At 41.9% G+C, this 21247-nt stretch overlaps 1 protein-coding gene across 16 annotated transcripts in view; it reads left to right on the forward strand.

Moving 5' to 3' along the window:
* The window catches only part of PRUNE2 (prune homolog 2 with BCH domain), a 157024-nt gene that overhangs the window by 36894 nt on the left and 98883 nt on the right, over positions 1 to 21247 (forward strand). For all 16 annotated transcript variants that reach the window (XR_013232542.1, XM_077344742.1, XM_077344743.1 and 13 more), the window contains exons 5-6: positions 4149 to 4301; positions 5444 to 5538. Coding sequence is in view for 15 of the 16 variants with exons in the window: in XM_077344742.1 (XP_077200857.1) it covers positions 4149 to 4301; positions 5444 to 5538 (248 nt within the window). In the remaining variant the exon portion in view is untranslated. The remainder of the gene's footprint in view (positions 1 to 4148; positions 4302 to 5443; positions 5539 to 21247) is intronic.

The following is a 21247-nucleotide window of genomic DNA, read 5'->3' on the forward strand; positions in this document are numbered from 1 at the left end:
GGGAGCGGAGGGCATGAGGAAGGACCTCAGCTGTGCATAATGCCATAGACTCTACCCTTCAAAGCAGCCAAAGGGAGCTGAACTTTGTCATCTAGAGATTAGTTGTAATTCTGGGAGCTTTCCAGGTCCCTCCTGGAGGTTGTCAACCCTAATGCGAGCTGAACCAGCAGGCATCCATATATCCCTAACTTGTAATCACTACTGTATACTGCTCATTCATGTACACGGTTCCATTTTTGCCTGTTTCCTGCTCATACTCATTCCAGGCAATCCAAATAAATAGTTTTACATTTTGCCTTATAGGTATGAAGAGCTAGAGACTTAAAAAAATGAAGGTTGGTAATTCATGAAAAGGGAAAAATAGTGCAACTGGTTAGTTCACAAAAACAAGCCCCTTATATTTTGCTTATATTGTAATTCATTCAGATTCTCTAACTAATTGTGGATTCTCTACAAAATACATTTTCAGGCTACAGATAACCTAATTGCACTACTGAATTTTGTACACACTAGTTGTATCAGGCATCTCCCTCCTGGAGGGATTTGGCAAAGGTAGCTTAAACAGTTTGCTATCACTTGAGAGCGGAAATCCTCTTTTACTGTTTTCCTCATAGCCTTACCGACCAACCTGAGGTGAAGTTGAAACATCAATATGTTTTGCAACATTAGGCTTTGACATTCTGAATGTTTTCCATATCTGACCATGACTGACTTATAACAACTATCCCAACATTCCTGATTCTCCCCCTCTCCCAAAGGTGTAATGCTTATGATTCATAGAATAAAGAATAAAAAAAAATAAAATTCATTATACTTTATTTTTATGCATTGCTTTTGCCACCATTAATACATATTCCAACATTTATCTTTTATCTTAATTGAGATCCTCAATTGATTTGGCAAAAGCTGTTGTGCAATTATTACTCAATTTGTTATCAATTATTTAATTAAACTGTGTAGACAAGTGATAAATTAAAATAAAATTAATCAAATAATGTTACTGTAGTTGTACTGAAGCATGACCTCGATCTTTTTTTCTGTACAATTAGGCTTACAAATCAGTTCTGATCTTCTCAACAACATTAATTCTAAACTAATGAGCCTGTTTTTCATTTTAACTTGACTGCTACCTATGACTTTTCACTCTAAACCAGATATTTTCTAAGAATTCTTTTAGCATAATTTTCTAAGAATTCTGTAACCCAGTTTGGCCAAATCACTATATAGTAGCCTCTGCACATTGCTCTGTGTTGCCACTTCCAGTTTCTGGTTCCTCCTGAGTACAGTGATGAGCACCACACATGATACTCAGTCCATTTGTTATGCCACCACAAACCTGCTTAAGAGTGGTGATGCGGTAAAAAGTTAATAAGACTGATTCAGTACACAAACAAGTCACTGGAGATGCAAACAGTTGTCACAATTTGATGATTTGCATTGCACTTGCACAGCATAGGGACATGTTCGAAAATATCATTGTGTTCTTAATTCTGCACAACAAGAAGTGTGCTTAATGTATATCCTAGAATATATTTCTGAGCCTCCGGGGAGGGCGGTATATAAGTATGGCAAATAAATAAATAAAAATAAATATTTATCATTGTGATGGCATTGTGGGAGCATAAATATTGGCCTGCAATTATTGTAAGCAATTATTACGAGCTGAACCAGCAGGCATCCATATATATTGGTACTCAGTGGGTCTGGTTCATGCTCCACAAGGGTGTCAGATTTGAGTATATGGCCCATGGTCTTTCTTTTGCAGGTTCGTTGTGAGGATAAGATGGGATAGTAGCTATGTAGGCTATCCTTGAGCTCCTTGGTGTAATGGTGGGATACAAATATGAAATGAGAACAAAAACTGCTGAAATGAAAATGTCAGTTCAAACATTGTTTATAAAGTCTCTTTGGGGCCTGTCTTGCAACAGTTTTTTTCTGGGTACCATTCTGGCTTTGTTACTTTTTTTCTTGACTTCCTCAAGTAGATATTTTAGTTCCAAAAATATTAGTTGTAGATCCCTCAGGTGAAAATCTTTCATTGTAGGGTTGGAACAGATGTGGCTGGAGCACAGAGACTGGCTGTATACACAGGAATATTTTGTATTTTTAGGATGGTAACTAGAAGCATGTTTGTTAGTCAGTAGCTTTCTGGTATAAGATATTGTATTTTTTACAGTAGCAACCATAAAATGTATTTCTTGCATAGATCAGTTCATTGTCAGGACACAAATCACAAAATTGAGAAACTTGTAGGCGAACACTTCAGCCTCTCAGGACACTCATATAGCTGTTGTATTGCAAAAGAACTAAAATGCGGAGTTACGTAATTACAGCTCTCAGGCCAATGGAACCCCCAGGGCTTAACACAGACCTTAATTTCTTAGCTCACTACATATCTTTAACCGCTCCTGGCGGAGCGGAAGTAATAAAACAGTAAGGGCCCCGAGGGCAGGCCCTGTCCGGGATGAGGAAGGGTGCCGATAGGCCCCTTCCCCTGGACTGACAAGCAGAGGGCCCAATCGGGAGGTGCGAAGTGCCTCCCGATTGGGCCCTCTGCTTGTCAGTCCAGCCCCAAACTGCCAATCAGCAGCTGCGCACAGTGCGGCTGCTGATTGGCTGTTTTCCCAGACTACAACCAATTGGGAGGCACGAAGCACCTCCCAACCCGCCCTACCCCCCACCAGAGCTTACCTTCGCTCCAGCGGCCATTGCTCTGCTGGCCGCCGAGAGCGAAGGTATGCTCTCTGGCCCCCGCCTTCTAACCGACAACGGCTCCCCAGACCCCGGGGAGGCTGCTGGCCGGCTCGCTGAGCTACCCAGCGCCTTCCCCGGGCCTGGGGACCGTTTTGAAGATCGGGGGGAAGGAAAAAAGCTCCCCAAGCCCCAGGGAAGGCGATCCGTGGCCCACAGAGCCGCGGATTGCCTTCGCTGGGGCTTGGGGAGCTTTTTTTCAGATGGGGGGGGGGAGAAAAAAGCTCCCCAGCCCCCTAGCGCCCGCTGAATTTTGGTTTCAGCGGGCTCTACTACTAGTACTAATATAATTCAGTTCTCGGATCTTTTGTAAACTTTTTGTTGTATGCTAAGGTGCTGCCAATCATACATTTTACCAATTGCCTTAATCCAATCTTATCTCTGACTAGCAAGAAAGCCCATTGCAAGCAGGAATGCAATGGGTGCTAGGACCCAGGGGACACCGGGAGGTGCAGATCTCTCTCTCCCGCTCGCTGCATGTCTCTCAGTGAGCCTCGCAGCAGGAGGCATTGCAGGTAATCAGGGATGATTTGCAGGAGGGAAGGAGGGCTGGTGTGCAGTTTGGGGCAGCTCTCTCTCTCTGTCTCTGTCTCCCTCCATTACAGCAGGGGTGGCTCTCTCTGTGTCTCTGTCAGCAGCTTGGGGCAGCTCTCTCTGTGTCTCTCTCTGCCTCCCTCACAGCAGGAGCGATAGGAGGGAATGAGGGCTCGTGTTGGGTCTGGCAGGGCTCTGTGTGTCTCTCTCTGTCTCTGGCGTGTCTGAGAGGAACGTGGCTAGTGTCCAGGGAGGGAGGGGAGGAACTGTAGGGGCAGGGCCAATCAGGGTGGAGCCAGCATTCCTGGCCGCACGCTGATTGGCCGTATTCCAACTTGGACAGCCGGACATGTTCCATCCCCCCCTCCCAGGCTGTTTCACAAATATAAAATTGGGCAATATTCTGTAATATTTTTATGTAATGTTTTAATTAATTACATAGTTTATGTTTTATAAGAGCCTCTTGTGGCGCAGGGTGGTAAGGCAGCCAACATGCTGTCAGAAGCTCTGACCATGAGGCTGGGAGTTCGACCCCAGCAGCTAGCTCAAGGCTGACTCAGCCTTCCATCCTTCCAAGGTCAGTAAAATGAGTACACAGCTTGCTGGGGGGGTAAAACGGTAATGACTGGGGAAGGGAATGGCAAACCACCCTGTATTGAGTCTGCCAAGAAAACACTAGAGGGCGTCACCCCAAGGGTCAGACATGACTTGGTGCTTGCACAGGAGATACCTTTACCTTATGTTTTATACTGGATTTTTATTCTATATGTACAATTTTAATTGTTGTAACCTGCTCTGAGTTATTATCATTATTGAGATAAGAATGCTGCTTACTTGTTTTTTTTCCCTCTTAAATAACACAGGGAGTATCCTCTTCCAATCAATTGCTATGAATCCTGAAAGAATTAATGAAGAACAGAATGAAGTGCTTTCCAAACTGGAAAAGAAATTCCCAGAAATCCTACCTCGAGAGATGATTATCAGTGTTCTAGAAGAGGCTCAATTTCATGCAAATGGTACAGCATTTCCTTCCTCTCAGTTGATTTACTGGGATACTTTTTGCCCTGTTGACTAATATGAAAAGTGATGTTATATAGCATCGTGACACCTCATTATCCCCACTCCTATTGTACTGTGTGATGGTTATTTTTAGGGTTAGGATATGGGAGAAGAATGACCCTTTAATTTAGTGGAACTATTCCTACTTTGCATGTACACTTCTATGTATGATAGAGCAGTGGTCCCCAACCCCCAGTCCAGGGACTGGGACCGGTCCGTGGATCAGTCGGTACCGGGCCATGGCTCCTCCTCGTCCTCCTCCCCAGCTGCTGCCTTGAGGGCTGCCCTGCCACTCTGCCACTGGTTCATCTTTGGTGCTCTCCAATGGTTGCCATGGCTGGGGTTCCCCCTTGGCGTGGCACTGCGCAGCTGCTGCTGGCAGCGCCCCCCAGCAAGCGGCGGGAAGTCAGGGGCGCCGGCAGGAAAGCAAGTGGAGCAGGGGCTCAGGCGGCGGTGACGTCCCTCGGAAAAGACTACCCTCCCCCTGGGCCTCCATAAAATTGTCAAGCGTTGACCAGTCCCCAGTGATAAAAAGGTTGGGGACCACTGTGATAGAGGATAATAGGTCCAGGAAAAGGTAGCAAAATGTGTATACATGGGTATAATCAGGACATGAACATGGAATACAATTTTCTATAAATACTTAACAGAGTCTTTAAACCCTATTGATTTTTAACCCTAATTCTTAAAATTGATGTAAACCACGATGTAGATTGTACTATTTCAGAATAGAGGAGGGAAATCACATTACTAAATATTCCTCCATTTAAAAAAAAGAAATAGAAAAGAAAAGAAAGAACTCCCTGAATTTATGAAACTAGTCATTGAAAAGAGAGTTCTTATCCTTCTGTCATTCAAATTTTGGAAACATTTTCTTTTTTCATTATGTGATCTGTCAACTATAGTCTAAAGAAATATAAGTGAGGAATAAGTTTTATTTAAGTTTACTATTACTTTTTGTAAATTAGGCCTGAGTAGTGTAGGGTATTACTTTGTTTGGATGTATTATTGTGCCCCTCTCCACCACATATGAATTAATTTACCAAAGCCTTGTTGCCAATACTAAGCATTTATCAATAACTTTTCTATCTGCCATTAGGTCTCAGGATTGAGAAGGCTATTCTCAAGGATCTTAAGGAGGTATCAGATGGAGAAATAAAAGTTGCTGTTGGTACTCTATGTATGAATCTGGAGGTAAGAAGAAAACAAAATGAAATTGCCCTTTTAAGGCCAGGTTTTTCTCATGTGTTTCTCAGTGATGTTTGAGCATATTTTTATGATATCTACTTATGAGAATGCTGCTGGTGTCATAATGTAGGTTAGTGGTCCCCAACTTTTTTCAGGCTGGGAATGATGTCAGACTGAAGGGTGATTGTGCGGCCGCACATGGTGCACATGCACAGTCACGCATGGTGCGCATGCACCATGCATGGCCAAAAATGTGCATGAGCGTCACTTTTGCGCATGCGTGCAAAGTGCCGTGGTTGCGTGTTTCCGGTTGTGCGTAGTGCATGCATGATGCGAGGCCCAGCCGCGCACGCGCGATGCGTGTGCACGGCCCTGCTTCCCTCTCCCCCCCTCCCAAAGTAAGAAGTTTGCCGGGCCACAAACTTGCGGCCTGGTAAGTTTCTTACTGCAGGGGGGGCGGGGAGAGGGAGCCGCGGCCCAGTGCCAGGGCCTTCGTGGCCCGGCACCGGGCCACGGCCCAGTGGTTGGGGACCACCGATGTAGGTAACTCATATGCTAGATACCTGTTTGATACATGCAAGGTCAGTTTCAGATTCATGTAGTGATAGCTGGCTAATATTACCTTGTTTTTTTAAAAATATTTTTCTGTCTTTTCGCTTCATATAAGGAGACAATGTAGAGACAATTGTCCTTATCCTAGCTTACATTGAGCTTATGTTGACAATAGCATAGCAAGCAGGTGATTATAGAAGGTCAAAGAGACTGAACAGTTAATAAACTTACTTAAACAGTAGAGGCTGTGTGATCTGTAATTCATGGCTTCCATTACTGAAATCTGGATCAGAAGAGAGGGTGCTGCTGTTAAAACGTTTATGCACTGGAGGTTTCATGCCGGGCTGCAGGCTGGGGTTTTAGTCATGGCAGGTTGCCCCACCTCTTCCTGCAGCCACATGGGGGAGCATTTGGCCCAGTGCACTTCATCCGCACCCTATTTGTGCTTCTGCACGGGAGCTGGGGCAGTAAAGTTCACAGTACATAAACGGTCTTAGAAAGTAACCATTGAAAGGCATTGGGGGTCAGTGGTAGGGATGTGTGTTCAAACATTCCCAGTCTGAACGTGGGGAAGGGTTGTGTTTCACTGACAGAGCAGCTACTGGGCACTCAGAAGGTCCCAGGTTCAATCCCTGGCATTTCCAGTTAAAAGGATCAGGTGATGTGAAAGATCTAAGCCTGAGACCCTGGAGAGCTGCTGCTTGACTGTGTAGACAGTGCTGTCTTTGACAGGCCCATGGTATGATTTGGTATAAGTTAGTTTCCTGTATTGATGTGTTCAATGTACATTTGGGTGTCTTGATGGTATTCAGGATTTTTCAGAAAATTGGTAAATTGTTTTAGAAACATTTAGAAATATGCAGAAATATTTTCTTCCATTTTATATTGTGTCTTTGTCAGTTTCTTCTTGCCAGGTCTTGTTGTTGGCTTGCCAGGGAGATTTAGCTTGGCTTGCCAGGTTGATTTCCTGGTTTGCTATTGGTTCTGTTGGGCTTGCAACAGATGTCCTTCACTTCTGTTGACTTGGTTTGGATTCCTGATTCTTGGATTCTAGGGTATTTGACATAAATGGTTCTGGCCTTGCCACACTGGCCTGTGGTTCTGCTGGGATTCTCTGTTTTGATGTTGGTTCTGGGGCTAGTTTTTCTGTTTGCTTTTAGATAGTGGCTGCTTGCTCTTGTATGTTTGGTATTGGGTTCTTTGTTCTGAAGAAGGCATGGCATTTCCCCCTCATAATAAACAATAGAGATGAGTAGGCCGGCTGGGGCACTTTGTTCAGGAACCCATAGAATTGGATCCATCTGCTTGAAACATGGGCAGTTGTCAATGAAAAGGTAGGGATAGGTTCTCTGTACTTTTTTGTAATTTGCTTGAAAAACAGCCACTCCTGTCCTCCAGAAATATTCCCCTTAGGAAATAATGGACCCCCACAAATTTCAAAATTTGGAATAAAAAAACCCCACTCTGAATTCAGATACCAAAATGATATTGGGGAATGGAATGGCCCAGAATACTGATGTTTATGCCTGCCTAAAATCTACCAGTTTTTATTTTCAGGGTCACATTCCTAGTTAGTGGGCTTAGTTCACCCACCAGAGATGCAGTGTCTACAAACAAAGATTTCTTCTTTGTCTACAAACAAAGATTTCTATTTAGACCTGTACAACCTGATCGTATTGTCAGACTTCTGCTGGTTCAAACTACTGTTCTTGAAAGCAAGTTTAATTCATTAATTTTATGTTATTTATAGCCTGCCTTTCTCACAGGGACTCAAAGGAGATTACACATACTGAGTCAGTACAATCAACAAAATGGGACAACAAAACAGACCAGAAGTCTGGAACCAATTAAAAGAACTGAAGCATAGCATAAATATAAACCTGTTAAGCAGTACAAAGATGCATAATAGGATTCAACTTACAATGTTACATGCAGCAGTATAGACCATAGTCCTTAATAATTTATCCAAACAAGTTTGAGCACCATTTTGCACAGCGCAATCCTGTTACCTGTGCAGAACTCCCCCTCCCCCTTGATCATCCATCAGAAAGTAGATATAAAAGGCAAATAGTAATAGACTAAGTTTTTCTTTTTTTGTGGCCAGGGCAGGTTGGCACCACATTTATATTTTTATCACTATCATTACGTTTGCCTAGATAAGATTTATAGGTAGAATTGTGAAAAAATCTGTAGTAGGTAGTAGTGTCATGTTGGTCTGAAGTCAGAGTCTAGTGGCACTACTACCTACTATAGATTTCCCCCCCCACACACAATTTTACACCTCACTGTGATGTCTTGGGGCAATGTATACATATTGAATATTCATCCTTCTAATTACAGGTCAATAAAAACCTGTTTAAATACTCTCCAGGGTACTTGGGGGGGGGGGATACTTGAGCAGATTGGAAATGACATCTCACACAGAAACCAAAATATTTTTAAAGTATTAGTGTATATATATAAATATAAAACTGGAAAATAAGTAAATCATGGAGCACCTACTTCAGATAACTTGTTTTTAATGATAATGAATCATCATTGTTCCATTAGCGTTAATTTGTGACTGCAACAATTGCTTAGTTAACCCAATATTATTACTGTGACATTTGCTGCCTTGTAAAACATAAAGCATGTACTGTGATTGGCATGTTTATTTCTCCAGCTGTTAGAATTATTTGTTGCTAAACATTTCAAATAGTAATTCAGGTTTCTCATCTGCCATAGTGGGCTCCTACCACCTTTTTGACAAATATTTTAAAACATCAGATCAGTCTACCAAATGTCAATATAATTGCTGGGATTCAAGCTCCAGTAGCAGCCAAGAAATGAAATTAACTTCTATCATTGTTTGCATTAATTTTCTTCAGAGATTTCCCCACACACGATGATACCAGTCTATTACTCAGTAGTATTGTCAAATTCTTCTCATGCATTTTAACATTTTTGCCCTGTATTATGTTATATCCTTAGAGTATATTTTTCTTATCTGCTGGGATTCCTTTGAAATAAGAATTTTATCAAAGTGACTTTAGAAAAGAGTTATTTTCCCCTTGAAGAAATGAAGAATGTTTACTCAGTGGACTTAATTTTCCACCTCCATGTTTTTTAAAAATAAGAATTTAGAAAACTGCTGGCTTTAATGAACTTAACGAAGGTCTTATTTACTGTGAGTCTCTGTATGCATGTATTAGTTGCATATATTGGTAAAAATAGATCTAGGGGTTCACCATTATGATCCACTGACCCTGTTGTTCTGTCTCTGATTAGTGTTCACTATTCTTTAACCACTACACAAAGCTGGCTTTAGCTTTTCCTACGCATCAGTCTTCATGTCAGAAAAACATAATGTTATGAAGCCATTATTTATTTATCGTGGACATTTATACTCCATTTTGTTCTCCGATCGAGACTCAAAATAAATTTACAGTGTCAACTTTCCCTTCTTCATTTTTATTCTCACAACCATATGAGGTAGATTAGGCTGTCAGAGCATGAATGGTTCAGGGTCACCTAATAAGGTTCCTTGGATCTTCGGTTATATGAACCTGTACCTCCCAGATAGCCAAACACTGCAACCACTACTATACCATGTTGACTCTTTTAGCAGCATTTGCACTTGAAGCAATCAAAATACAGGTTGGGGCCAGGGCCAAAAAAGTCCTGGCCCTGGTCAAGGCCAGATGAATGTCTCAGGGCCCCAGGACAACCAGCAAATTCATAATCACAGAATGAAGAGCCCTGTGGGAGGCCTAAGCAGATAAAGCAGTCCCTCAGGTAGGTATGACCAAGGTTGCATATAGCTTCAAAGGTCAAAACCAAAACTTTGAACTTGATGGGAAAACAGACTGATAGCCAATGCAGCTGCCACAGAACCAGCTGGATATGGGCCCTCCAAGATGTCCTAGTGAGGACCCTTGCAGCTGCATTTTGTACCAGCTGCAGTTTCTGGGTCAAAGACAAGAGAAAGCCCACAGAGTGGGTTACAGAAATCTAGTCTGGAAGTGTCTGTTGCATGGATCACTGTGGCCAAGTGTTCTAAGGAAAGGTAGAGTGCTAGTAGCTGTGCTTGGCGCAGATGAAAAAACGCTGTTTGGACTAGTTTCACGATCTGAACCTCCATCCAAAGGGAGGCGTCAAAGATCACCCCCAATTTTCTAGCAACTGGTGCAGGTGTCAGTTACACCCCATCCAGGCAGGGGAGGCGTGCTACCTGATCCTGCCCCCTTGGTGGGGTTGAGCTTCATATGATTTTGCCTGAACATCCAGCCACTGCTTCCAAACAACTGGCAAATGTATTTGGGGTGGAGACTGGTTAATGAGAGCCGTCTGAAGCCATCAAATGTGGCCCAATGATGGCCACGGAGCTTCCAGTTTACATTCTGTATCAATCATGGCAAGCAGATCATATCAGAGTGATAAGCTTTATCCAACAAGACTTTATCCGTGAAATAGCTTGTTAATGCCTCACAGTGTAAATCAAATTGACTAGAGTTATGGTGCATTTCCTTGAGGGTGGTAAGAGATCTAACTATCCTAAATAATTGTGCTGGGTAAGAGCTCACAGATGCGATTTCTGTGGTGTGGTGAAGAAGTCACACCTCACCACTTTTACCTTGTCATGCGCTTTCTCATGTGCTTTCATAAGCATACGATGAAATGTCCTTGCTGCCTCATTGCAAATCTCCCTCCACACCCGGTCTAGCCATCTTACTATTGGGACTCACACATAAGACAATTTATTTATTTATTTATTTGTTTGTTTATTTAGATTTCTATACCGCCCATTTATTTGCAGCTCTGGTAATGACTAGACTAAGAGGTATGGACCAAGCCTCCGCCCCTCACAAATACAGAAAAGTCAAGAGGATGAATAGCTCTTGGTTTTTGTACCCTGCTTTTCACTAACCAAAGGAGTCTCAAAGTGGCTAACAATTGCCTTCCCTTCCTCTCTTGATGCCAGACACCCTGAGAGAGCTCTACAACAACAAGTACAACAGCTACCAAACTGCGAAAATGGACAATTCTAACTACAGCAACAGGGCCCCCCCAGAACAAAATACTGAAATAAAAAGCTGTAAAAATCAACTTTTTAAAGAAACACAACTCTAAGAAGAAAAGGCAAACAATGCTGCCCTTCAGATAAAAAAAGAAACACTAGGAGAAAGAAACAGTAAATCTCAAAGTACCCCCAAAACCCACCCCACCCCCAGAAACCAAAAGAATAGTTTGGAAGAAGTGATTAAGAAGAGGAAGAAGTGAAGGCAAAAGGAAAAAAAGATGACAGTCCCTCAGTTAAACCACTGATGTACTACAAGCTGCAAGAGCAAGCTCAGCTTGCAGTACTCAGTTGCAAAAGGCAATGCAATGATTGGCTGGCTGAAGCAGGCTTTTATTTCAATTACCATATATACCCACATATAAGCTGAGGTGGGCTTTTTCAGTGTGAAAAAAGCTGCTGAAAAACTAGGTTTATACTTGAGTATATAGGGTATTTGGGGGGGAACAGGAAGTTTTGAGAAGAGCCAGGAAATTGGCTGCTATCTAATATCTAGCTGGTGGGAGTGATTAAACTCTTGGCAGGCTTGCTTAATCTTGGGACATGAAAGGGTCTTTTTTTGGGGGGGGGGGTAAACAAAGGATTTTAGTTTCAGGATGAGATTGAGAAGGGAGTCTGCTGACCCTTGTATTGCTATATAGGAGGAGAATGTCAGGAAAGGTCAATGCTCTTTGTCTCAGCTGTGATGTGTGTGTGACACCCAGTTTCTGTGTATAAAGGCATATTTCAGGAGCTGAGGTTTGCGCTTGTCCAGACCAGTGTGGGTGTTGGTGGCAGCTTGATGCAGGGCACATAGTGCCAGCCCAACAATGCATGGTAACAAGGCTGGTTCCAGTAGGGTGGTTTTTTTTGACTGAGATGTAGGGACAGCACTCATAAGTCACAGGGAAGCCTGCTGGCCCAGTGCTCCTTGGTGCAAATATTGCTCTCTGCATAAGCCTTGTCTTTTCTTCCTGTCCTGGTTTTTTTTAGAAGTTCCCATGCCTGTGGGGTTGGTCATTGTTATGGTGACTGTACAGCAGTCACTCTTTGCTAGTAAAGGCACAGCTAAGAACACTATACAAAGTCCTGTTTGATAATGAAATAACTGATTTCTCAGGTTCAGTATTACCTGTAAAATGGCAATATGACTGGCTGGTGACTAATTTTGAGTATGACAGAATCTAGGATTGCCAGCTGCAGGTTGGGAAATTTCTTAAGATTTGGGAGGATGAATTTGGAGAGGGGTGGGACCTCAGTGGGTATAATGCCATAGAGTCCCCCTCCCAAGCAACCATTTGGGGCGGTCGGTAGATCAGCTGTAGTTTCAGGCCCCTCCTGCAGGGTGGCAACTGTAAACTCCTGACATGCAATAATCTTTAAATAGGACAGGGTCCTATTAAATAAAAGAGTAAGGCCACCTGGGGAGGAGTTAGGGCGGGCCCTGTCCAGGATAAAAACTCAGAGGGCCCAATCAGGAGCCGCAAAGCGGCTCCTGATTGGGCCCTCTGAGTGTCCATCCAGGGCCAAGCAGCCAATGGCGAGGCGCGCAAAGTGCCTTCCTATTGGCTCCTCACCAGGACAGACCAAAATTCCATTCACCCAGCCCAGTCTGGCTGCCAGTCTGCTCCTGACCACCAAAGGGAGAGGAGGTCAGTAGGGCTGCCAAGGGGGATGAGAACAGAGGCTGCGCCAGCCCTTTTTGCCCCAAGGCTGTCCTAACTGTCATGTCCAACTGTAAATTGCCTCAGAACCCTGACAGAGCTGGCAGGAGGCTGCAGAGTGCTCCCCCTCCCCCCCTTCAGGCCTGCTGCGAAGGAGCCTCTGACAGGCCCTGACTGAGGGGAGGGTGGTGTTTCCAAGAGCAAATAAGGGGAGCCTCAGGGCCTTCCTTTTGAGGTGGGGGGGACTTTCCCCTTCTGCCAAACAGTTGCCTGACAGGGAGGCCACAGAAAAGCCCCTTCTCACTTAAAATACTGCTCTGGCTGGGTGTTAGACACAGCCAAGCCATGTGTCTTTCTTCTTTGCAATTCTCTGCAGATTTGAGGCCACTGCACAGCGTTATTCTGCTCTTTTGTCTCCTGTTTCATCTGCACAACAACCCTGTGCAGTAGGTCTCAAGTCTTTCAATTCAACAACAACCTGTGTGGGAAGCCTTAAATGTTTCTTCTCTACCACAACCCTGTCCAAAGTAGCCCTTTCTGCCTGGGGAGCTCATCTTTATACTCTGCAGGTGAGCTGTAATTCCAGGAGCTCTCCAGGCCACACCTGTAGGTTGGCTACCCCTGGGTTGGAAATATTCCTGGAGGTTTGGAGGTGGGACTTCAAAATCGTACAATGCCTCAGAGTCCAGCCTTCAAATGACCCATTTTTGCCTGCAGTTGGTAGGGAGTGGTGCAGGAGTGTCCCTCCTGGCCTATGGGTTATGGCCAGCCCTTATCAGCAACTGTTTGTATTCTGGGGCTCAGACAGGCAGACCAGCATCAGTCCTGTGAGTCTGGAAAGTGCAGGAAGATCTAAATAAATATTTACAGCCTGAAACTAAATAGAGAACAAGTAAATGTCTGGAGACACATCGTAACTGAAATAGTAACTGGCAAATAACCTTGGCCTGGCAAATTAAAAAAAACAGTATTAAAAACCCTACTAAGGTCAAGACTGCAGTGCACAGAGTCTTCCTCTTAGGGTTGCCAGCTTCCCTGTGAGGCTCGCTACCCTACCTCCCTCATGGAGAGTCTGCTATGGTGAGAGAAGGGGAAGATGATTGGAAAATGCTTTGAGACACCTGAGGCCTGCTGGGTCACTGCGGTCCATTCCCAGTTCTCTCAGATCTCTCACAACCATACATACCTCACAGGTTGACTATTGTGGAGGGACAAATGGAAAAGGTGTTTGTAAACCGCTTTGAGACTCCTTTGGGTAGTAAGCAATAGGGTACAAAAATCCGTTCTTCTAAGGAGCAACCATGAAAGAAGCATGTGGGCACATAACATTTTACCAACAGTGAAAATATGGGAGACAGAAGGAACAGGGTGGACACCTGTGTACTGTGACTACCCTATGTGTATTAGGGCAGAGGGGCATTTCGGTGAATGTGGCCTAATTCACACAAGAAGGGAAATGACGCAGAACTGAGGGGAATTGGTTGCCATGTAATCTTCCCCTAAGAAGAGTCTCCAGTCTGATTTTCCCTTCACATATCTGAGGACATGGCTCTGGAAAGCTCATCTGTAACCACTATGCCACAATTCCCAAAGGTCAGTCCTCTCCCACAATCAACGAACATTCCACACCACAGGTTCTTGACACCCATAACTCCACACCCATGGCCTCATTTGCCACCATGCCACCACAACCTCCCACACAACACACATGACAACCCCATGCCCTTACAGACTGGACAACTCCTCCCCTTCCTCTTCCCACTGCCAAGCTCTAGCGCCCGTTGTATTCTTGGAGACAACGGGCTTTGCCCCTAGTTAATATATGATTTTGAACTTCTGATTTTCCTTTAGGCCAGTGGCCTGTTCCAGCTAGTTTCAGGCTTATGTCTGGGGTTGCCAGACCCCCTCCCTCTGATGGTAAGGGGGATCTCCCACTGCCAGGTACCCCTGCCGCTGATCAGGAACAGGCTACATTGCTGGCAAAGAGTTGACATCACTTCTGCTGTGTACTGGGAGTGATGTCATCATGTCAGTGCTATCATGGTTATGCTTTGGTATTTGGGGAAAAACTCTATGGTAGAAGCCATTTTACCATAGAGTTTTTCTCCTAATACCAGGGCATCACTGCAGTTTCTCAACATGATGATCTCACTTCTGGTACATATGGAAGTGATGTCACCAACGTATCCTGGGCCTCCCTCCTGCTAAGTCCCCCCATCCCCATCAGTTGCCAGGAAAAATCTGGCAGTCCGGTATATGTCTACATGTTCCTTTTAGCCATTCATGTTTCTGGACACAGTGAAGGCCAGAGATATACACGCACCCCTCAGTTGCTGCAGGACATGTAGTGATATTGGAATACAACCCACCATTACCCACAATGTCACTGACCATACCAAAATCCTGCAGCCTAGGCAGACACTGGCATATGGAAAGGATGGGTCATATCAAGAATACTTTTTATTGCTTTGTAATTATAAATTCATTATAAAAGGAGCATACCTTGTTAATATTAATATAATAAAAATAAAATATGTTTCTTCTTGGCCATAGTTTGATAGATTCAAACAATTTGTTCATCTGTTTCAGTATATGCATAGTTTTCAGGGACTGAATTACTCTTGTGTAATTTGTGATCACATAATGATTAAAAATCAACTGTACATTCACATGGCACTTTAAAGATGGAGTTTAAGCTGATTAGAGGAAGCTGTATTGATATTAGCAAGGAAAATAAATATGCTACAATTTAATCTTCCAGTAATGGCATTCAAGATAAAATTCTGAGTAACTTGTGAAATATTTTTTCTGTTGCCTCTTATGAGGAGTTAGAGAATGTAAAATAAATGATGTATGGAGCAGTAGGAATGCGACTTTTCAGACTACCTTTTGTCTAAGGAACATTAAACATAGGGCTCTCGTTTAGCAAATAAATAACCATTCACTTCAATGGCTGCATCGCCTGGACTTTTGTGCATATTTTTGCAAAGCTGAGGAGAGGCCATTAGGGATTTAATATAAAATAAATCGCCAAGGGGCCTTCTTGTAGTCCTAGTCTTTCTGCCACATGGTGTGTTACTAATGTGCATAAATGGGCTTAAATGAATTTGTTATCTGTATTACATTTGCAGTGTGTATATATTTATATATTATTTTAATTGCATTCTTTACAAGAAAATATACCTCATATTTTTGGATGCTATATATTTTTGCACCTATAAACAAATCAAACTTAAAAAAAACACTACTTGTCTCTGCTTGGAGTTTTCTTGATGATGTATCTATTTACAATTGGAAGTATACTTTGATTATTTCCCCTAAATATATTCCTAGTTAAGTAGTCACCTTCTAAGAATAAATGTGGCAGCCAAAATCCATTATTAAATACACTCTATTAATGTTAAAGTGATAAAATGAACCATTCTGGAGGATAGTAGCTGGTATATTGTTGATGCCTTAGGTCAAATTAAAACTCATATTTGTAATGATAAACATTAGCACATCTGTGTAGACTGAACAATTTTTAATTTTTTTCTTGATGTTATTTCATGGGCTTGATTCTGCCAGTTTTGTAGGGCCTGGTTCAGATAATTACTGTGGCTCAGTTCACATAAAAAATCAAGACAATAGCTTCATTTGTCAATCAATCTTTATTGTGACTCACAAAGCATTTATACAATAAAGCTGTTTCGTCTGTCTGTCTGTCTGTCTGTCTGTCTGTCTATCATCCACCCACCCATTTATCCATCATCATCATCATCATCATCATCATCATCATCATCATCATCAACAACAACAATCACAACATGAAGTGTCTTACCAAGCTATGGTTTGAATTGTTTAAACCTGAAGCCATGGGTTGAGCTTCCAGGTTTACATGCAAGCCATAGTTTAGAACTTTTGTTTCCCATCAGTATAGCATTTTTCTGCTTCACTGTGGTTTGTCAGTTCAGATATTATACTAAAGCGCAGTTACATTTTCTTCACATTAGCTTAGTGTGAAGTCTGAACTCAAATCTAAAGCTGAAATTAATTCATTTCTTCAGTCTTCTGAATCTCATCTATGTATTCTGAAGTAAAATATTCATTAGGAATTTTCTGAAAATTTGAATATTTGATAGATGAATTCTTACTTCAGATAATATTTAATTACATTATTTGATATTTCATTTCTTTATTTTTACATTGTTATGCACATGTTATTTCCTGTTTGACAATTTTTGAGATTGTGTTTGTTGCCTGTCAAAATATAAATGATTAAGCGCCACTAAACTTAAGCAAAGAAATTTTAAGCTAAAATTTCTTGTCAAGATCCAACTTTTACTGATTTTAAAATATTTCAGCTTCAGTGAACCTCAGAACTAAGCATGATTTCCATTTTCTGTGTCTCCATTGATATTTCAGAAATCAGATTTAGTATAAAATAACGGTCATGACTGGGGAAGGCACTGGCAAACCACCCCGTATTGAGTCTGCCAAGAAAACGCTAGAGGGCGTCACCCCAAGGGTCAGACATGACTCGGTGCTTGCACAGGGGATACCTTTACCTTTACCTTTACCTATAAAATAACAAATTTCCCTTGTGTTGTAAAGACACTACTACTTTAGCCAACAATATACTGTGCCAATTATTCTCTAGAGCTAGATCAGCTACTCGTGCTGTAATATGCTGAAACCATGCAAAATGTATCTCTCACAATTATAATCTAATTGTACCTGACCGCAAAAATAGAAAAAAAATCAACAACCCAAAACAAGCAATACATTTTATAGCCCTCAGCACTTAGATAATTGTTTATATGTAGTTATGCATCTGTAATTCTGCAAAATTAATAGTTTGACATTCAAATTACCTTGTGTTCCATAGTATACAGGATAAATAAAACCTAGTATCTCATTCCTTTAACCTGTATACCAGCCATAGTGTGTATATCTGTCCTATTACTGCTTAAAATGGTGTAATCTCCCTAATTACAAATTCATCCTTCCCACATTGTGTTCTGCCCTACCCCCATGTTGCTATTTCAGAAAACTTTGGGTAAAATCAGTAATTAAAAAACTTAGGTCATTTTTACCCGGTGAGAGAAGCTTGACTTTAAGAATTGTTCATATAAGTTATTTTTCTGTGGAACTTGTATCCATTTGTTCCAAATTTTTAGCCTGAATGGAATATGATCCAGCAATTGCTTAACACTGAAAACTAAATGTCTCTCTAGCCCACTATTAGAGATGCAAAGAGCAAGCATGTTTTCAAATGACACTCTATGCTGCCAATGATGTATCAACACCATATGCCATTATTCTTCTCTAAATGTGATAATAATGTGATCCGTTAACATAAAAAAGTTTGATGCCACAAAAGCAGCTGGAAATGGACAACTGAAATATGCACATATCTTAGTCTTATCATCAAATGCACAGTTTGATGTATATTGTTAAAAAGCTTTTCATATCTTTCTGTTTCTGTCAAGCAAAAAATAGATGCTTTTGAATATAAATCATTTTGGAATGTACATTTCTTATTGGAGTTTTGGGATGTGTTTTACTTCTGCTATCAAAATAGTCACTGGCAATTGTGGCACATTGCCTCTGGGATGTACAGTGAGGTTGCCAGAGCAGGCTCATGGGGAGAGAAATGACAGAACCATGCATTTGTCCGAGCAATGCCGAACACCGGTAAGAGTGGCCAGTATAAAGAATATGCTGGAGTCAGCAGCAGAGAATGTCAAAGAATTGACCACAGAACCAGGAGGAACTCCCAACCTCTGTGATGTAGTAGCAGCAAACATGCTGCATATACTTTGTCCAAGAAGGAACAGAGGTGTAAAGCAGCATTGTACTCCCCATAATGCTTAATGAGAGGGATAATCTAGTAGGATTAGTGATAATGTGTTTGCCTAGCACCTGGTATTGCTTGGGTTTACAGTCCAGGGTTGGGATTGTGATCTCTGAGATCTGCTAGTGACCATAATGAGCCGAATGAGGTAAGGTGATATTATTAGGGCTACATATGGAGCTCTGAAGAAAAACAAAAGCCAAATTACAGAGAAAACTGAACTTCCAATTCAGCTAGTGGCTGACAGAAGCCTAAGAGAAAATGATATAGTTCTTAATGACAGCCAGGAATCATGGGATAGGATGATGTTAGTTGTTTTTAAAGAACAGATCAGCAACACACATCTCCATGCACATAAAGAAAAAGCCTGGCCAAGGCACTTAGAATAAAGCTAGTTATGGCTTCAGAGTGTGGTTCGAATTCTATTTAATTTCCCTTTTGGGTACTAATAGGCTTTCACTGACTATCCACTAGGTCTGACTCTTTCTTACACACATAGGATTTTACCTATAGCAGCCAGTCCTTTCCCCGAAGTCAGATTAAATGTTAAAAGCTCTGCTCCTCACCACAGACAGGCCTAACAATTGGGTAATTTATCCTCTCCCACAGGTAGAGCGAAACCATTCTGCTATGCTGCCAGTCAGAGCTACCACTCAGACTGTCTGCTCTTTTGCTGAGACAGACCCCACACAATATGTGCACGGTCTCCTAGGCATCCTGAACAAACTCCTGCTGTGCTTCCCTCCAACATTCCATCCCTCTTCTCTAAAAGGTGATTGGATGCTGGAGCATCACTCCCAGCTGAGTGGCAACTTTTCTCTTCAGGAACAGGACAACCTCTGTCCATCACTAGCGCTTTTTCTTTGGTAGGGTCAATTGGGGAAGGATTTGGTAGAAGGACAGCCAGCAGGCATGGGGCCACCAGATAGGAAAAGTGACCCAGTTTACCCTTAAGAGTTGGAAGAAACTCCAGAAACTTTATTCTCTATGAAGAAAGATAATCTAAACTACTGTAAAGCTCCAGTCTGCACCAGCCACTATATTCCCAATTACACGTTGCATACAGTTCCGCTAGTGAATCTTCAGAAGAATGGGGTCACATAATCCATACTGTGATCTCCCCGATATCAATGGCCTAAGGATCCAGTCTAGACCACTGGTATTTCAAAGGCTTCCCTTTCTGTTATACATAGATGCCTCAGAAATTTGGGGCAATTCTGCCTAGGAATTATAGAAACAGGAATAATTTGGTGATATTTCTCATCCAAAAGCTATACCAGAAATACACTACGATTTGGAATTATATCATCCCAACCAAACATGTTTATCTCTTTGTCCAAATCCTGCTTTGAACTAACAGCTCAGAGATCTGTTTCAACTGTATGAAAATGACTGAATTTTGTTTTGTCTCGAGGTACACCCAAATCTTGTCTTAAAATATACCTAAACCAAACATTGTGAAACTATCCTTGATGCTGCTGTTATATCCCCAAGGTTGGGGAGGGGCTGTGACTCACTGGCAGAGCATCTGCTTGGCATTTAGAAAGTCCCAGATTCAATCTCCAGTATCTCCAATTTAAAGGCCCAGGTAGGAGATGATATGAAAAACCTCAACCTGGAGATCTACCAGTCTGCCTGAATAGACAATACTGATTTTGATGGACCAAGGGTCTGATTCAGTATAAGGCAGCTTCATGTGTTCAAATATCAGTTTTGACAGTTCTGCTTTTCAAGGCTTTCTTTCCTCTTTGCATAAGTTTAGACCTCCACTGAGGTGTGGTGCAACCACCATTCCATGACAATGCATCTTCATAATGTTAAAGACAAACTCAAAGAGAACAACTGCAAAAGAAAACTCTTTTCTAGTTGTGTACTAATGTTGCTGTCTTGTAACTTTGAATTTATGTTTATTGTTGCACTTTTAGTCTTTTTGTAAATGTGTTGTTCTATGGATAATAAAGCTTTTTTAAAAAAAAGTCTGGTAAGTTAAATGCAATTATATTGACATATGGTGATACTGTGATAAGGGTTAAAGGTTGAAGGAACCATGGCTTGTCAATTAGCAATGTAAATGAAACATTCATTATCCAGCATGCTGGGAAGTTGATGAACTGTACAATAAATCTGAGCCCAAGTTGCAACTGAGATAAGTCATTTTAGACAATACTGTATTTATTAGGTTGTGGGACAGTGGTTTGAATTCCCTGATGAAATATTTGATTGTGTCTCCATTACTTTGATGAAGAATAAAGAAATCCCAAGATAAATTTCAGTATAGCACAGAAAGTATTTAAGCCTTGAGAACATTCAGCTGTGATTCTAGTTGATTTTTGGAAGCCCTCATTATGCAGCTCCATTATCACTGAAAGGTACTCTAAATGTTCAAGAAAACATAACCTGTTGCCATTAAAAAGATTAATTCTCAAATACAGTCCACTAAGAACTTAGACAGCATAAGAAAAACTATGTGGAAAAGTTGTAGTCCTGTTTGGTGGTCAAACCTAAAAAGGAAAAAGGGAGAAAGGTGATGGTTATGTCACTTCTACCATGGCAAGTCATGGTAGAAGACCTTATACCAGTACATCAACAGAACTTCCCACTTGCCAGATGTCAAGATCAGTTAAGGGG

The sequence above is a fragment of the Paroedura picta genome, chromosome 7 (assembly GCF_049243985.1).
Source record: "Paroedura picta isolate Pp20150507F chromosome 7, Ppicta_v3.0, whole genome shotgun sequence".
Lineage (NCBI taxonomy): Eukaryota > Metazoa > Chordata > Lepidosauria > Squamata > Gekkonidae > Paroedura > Paroedura picta.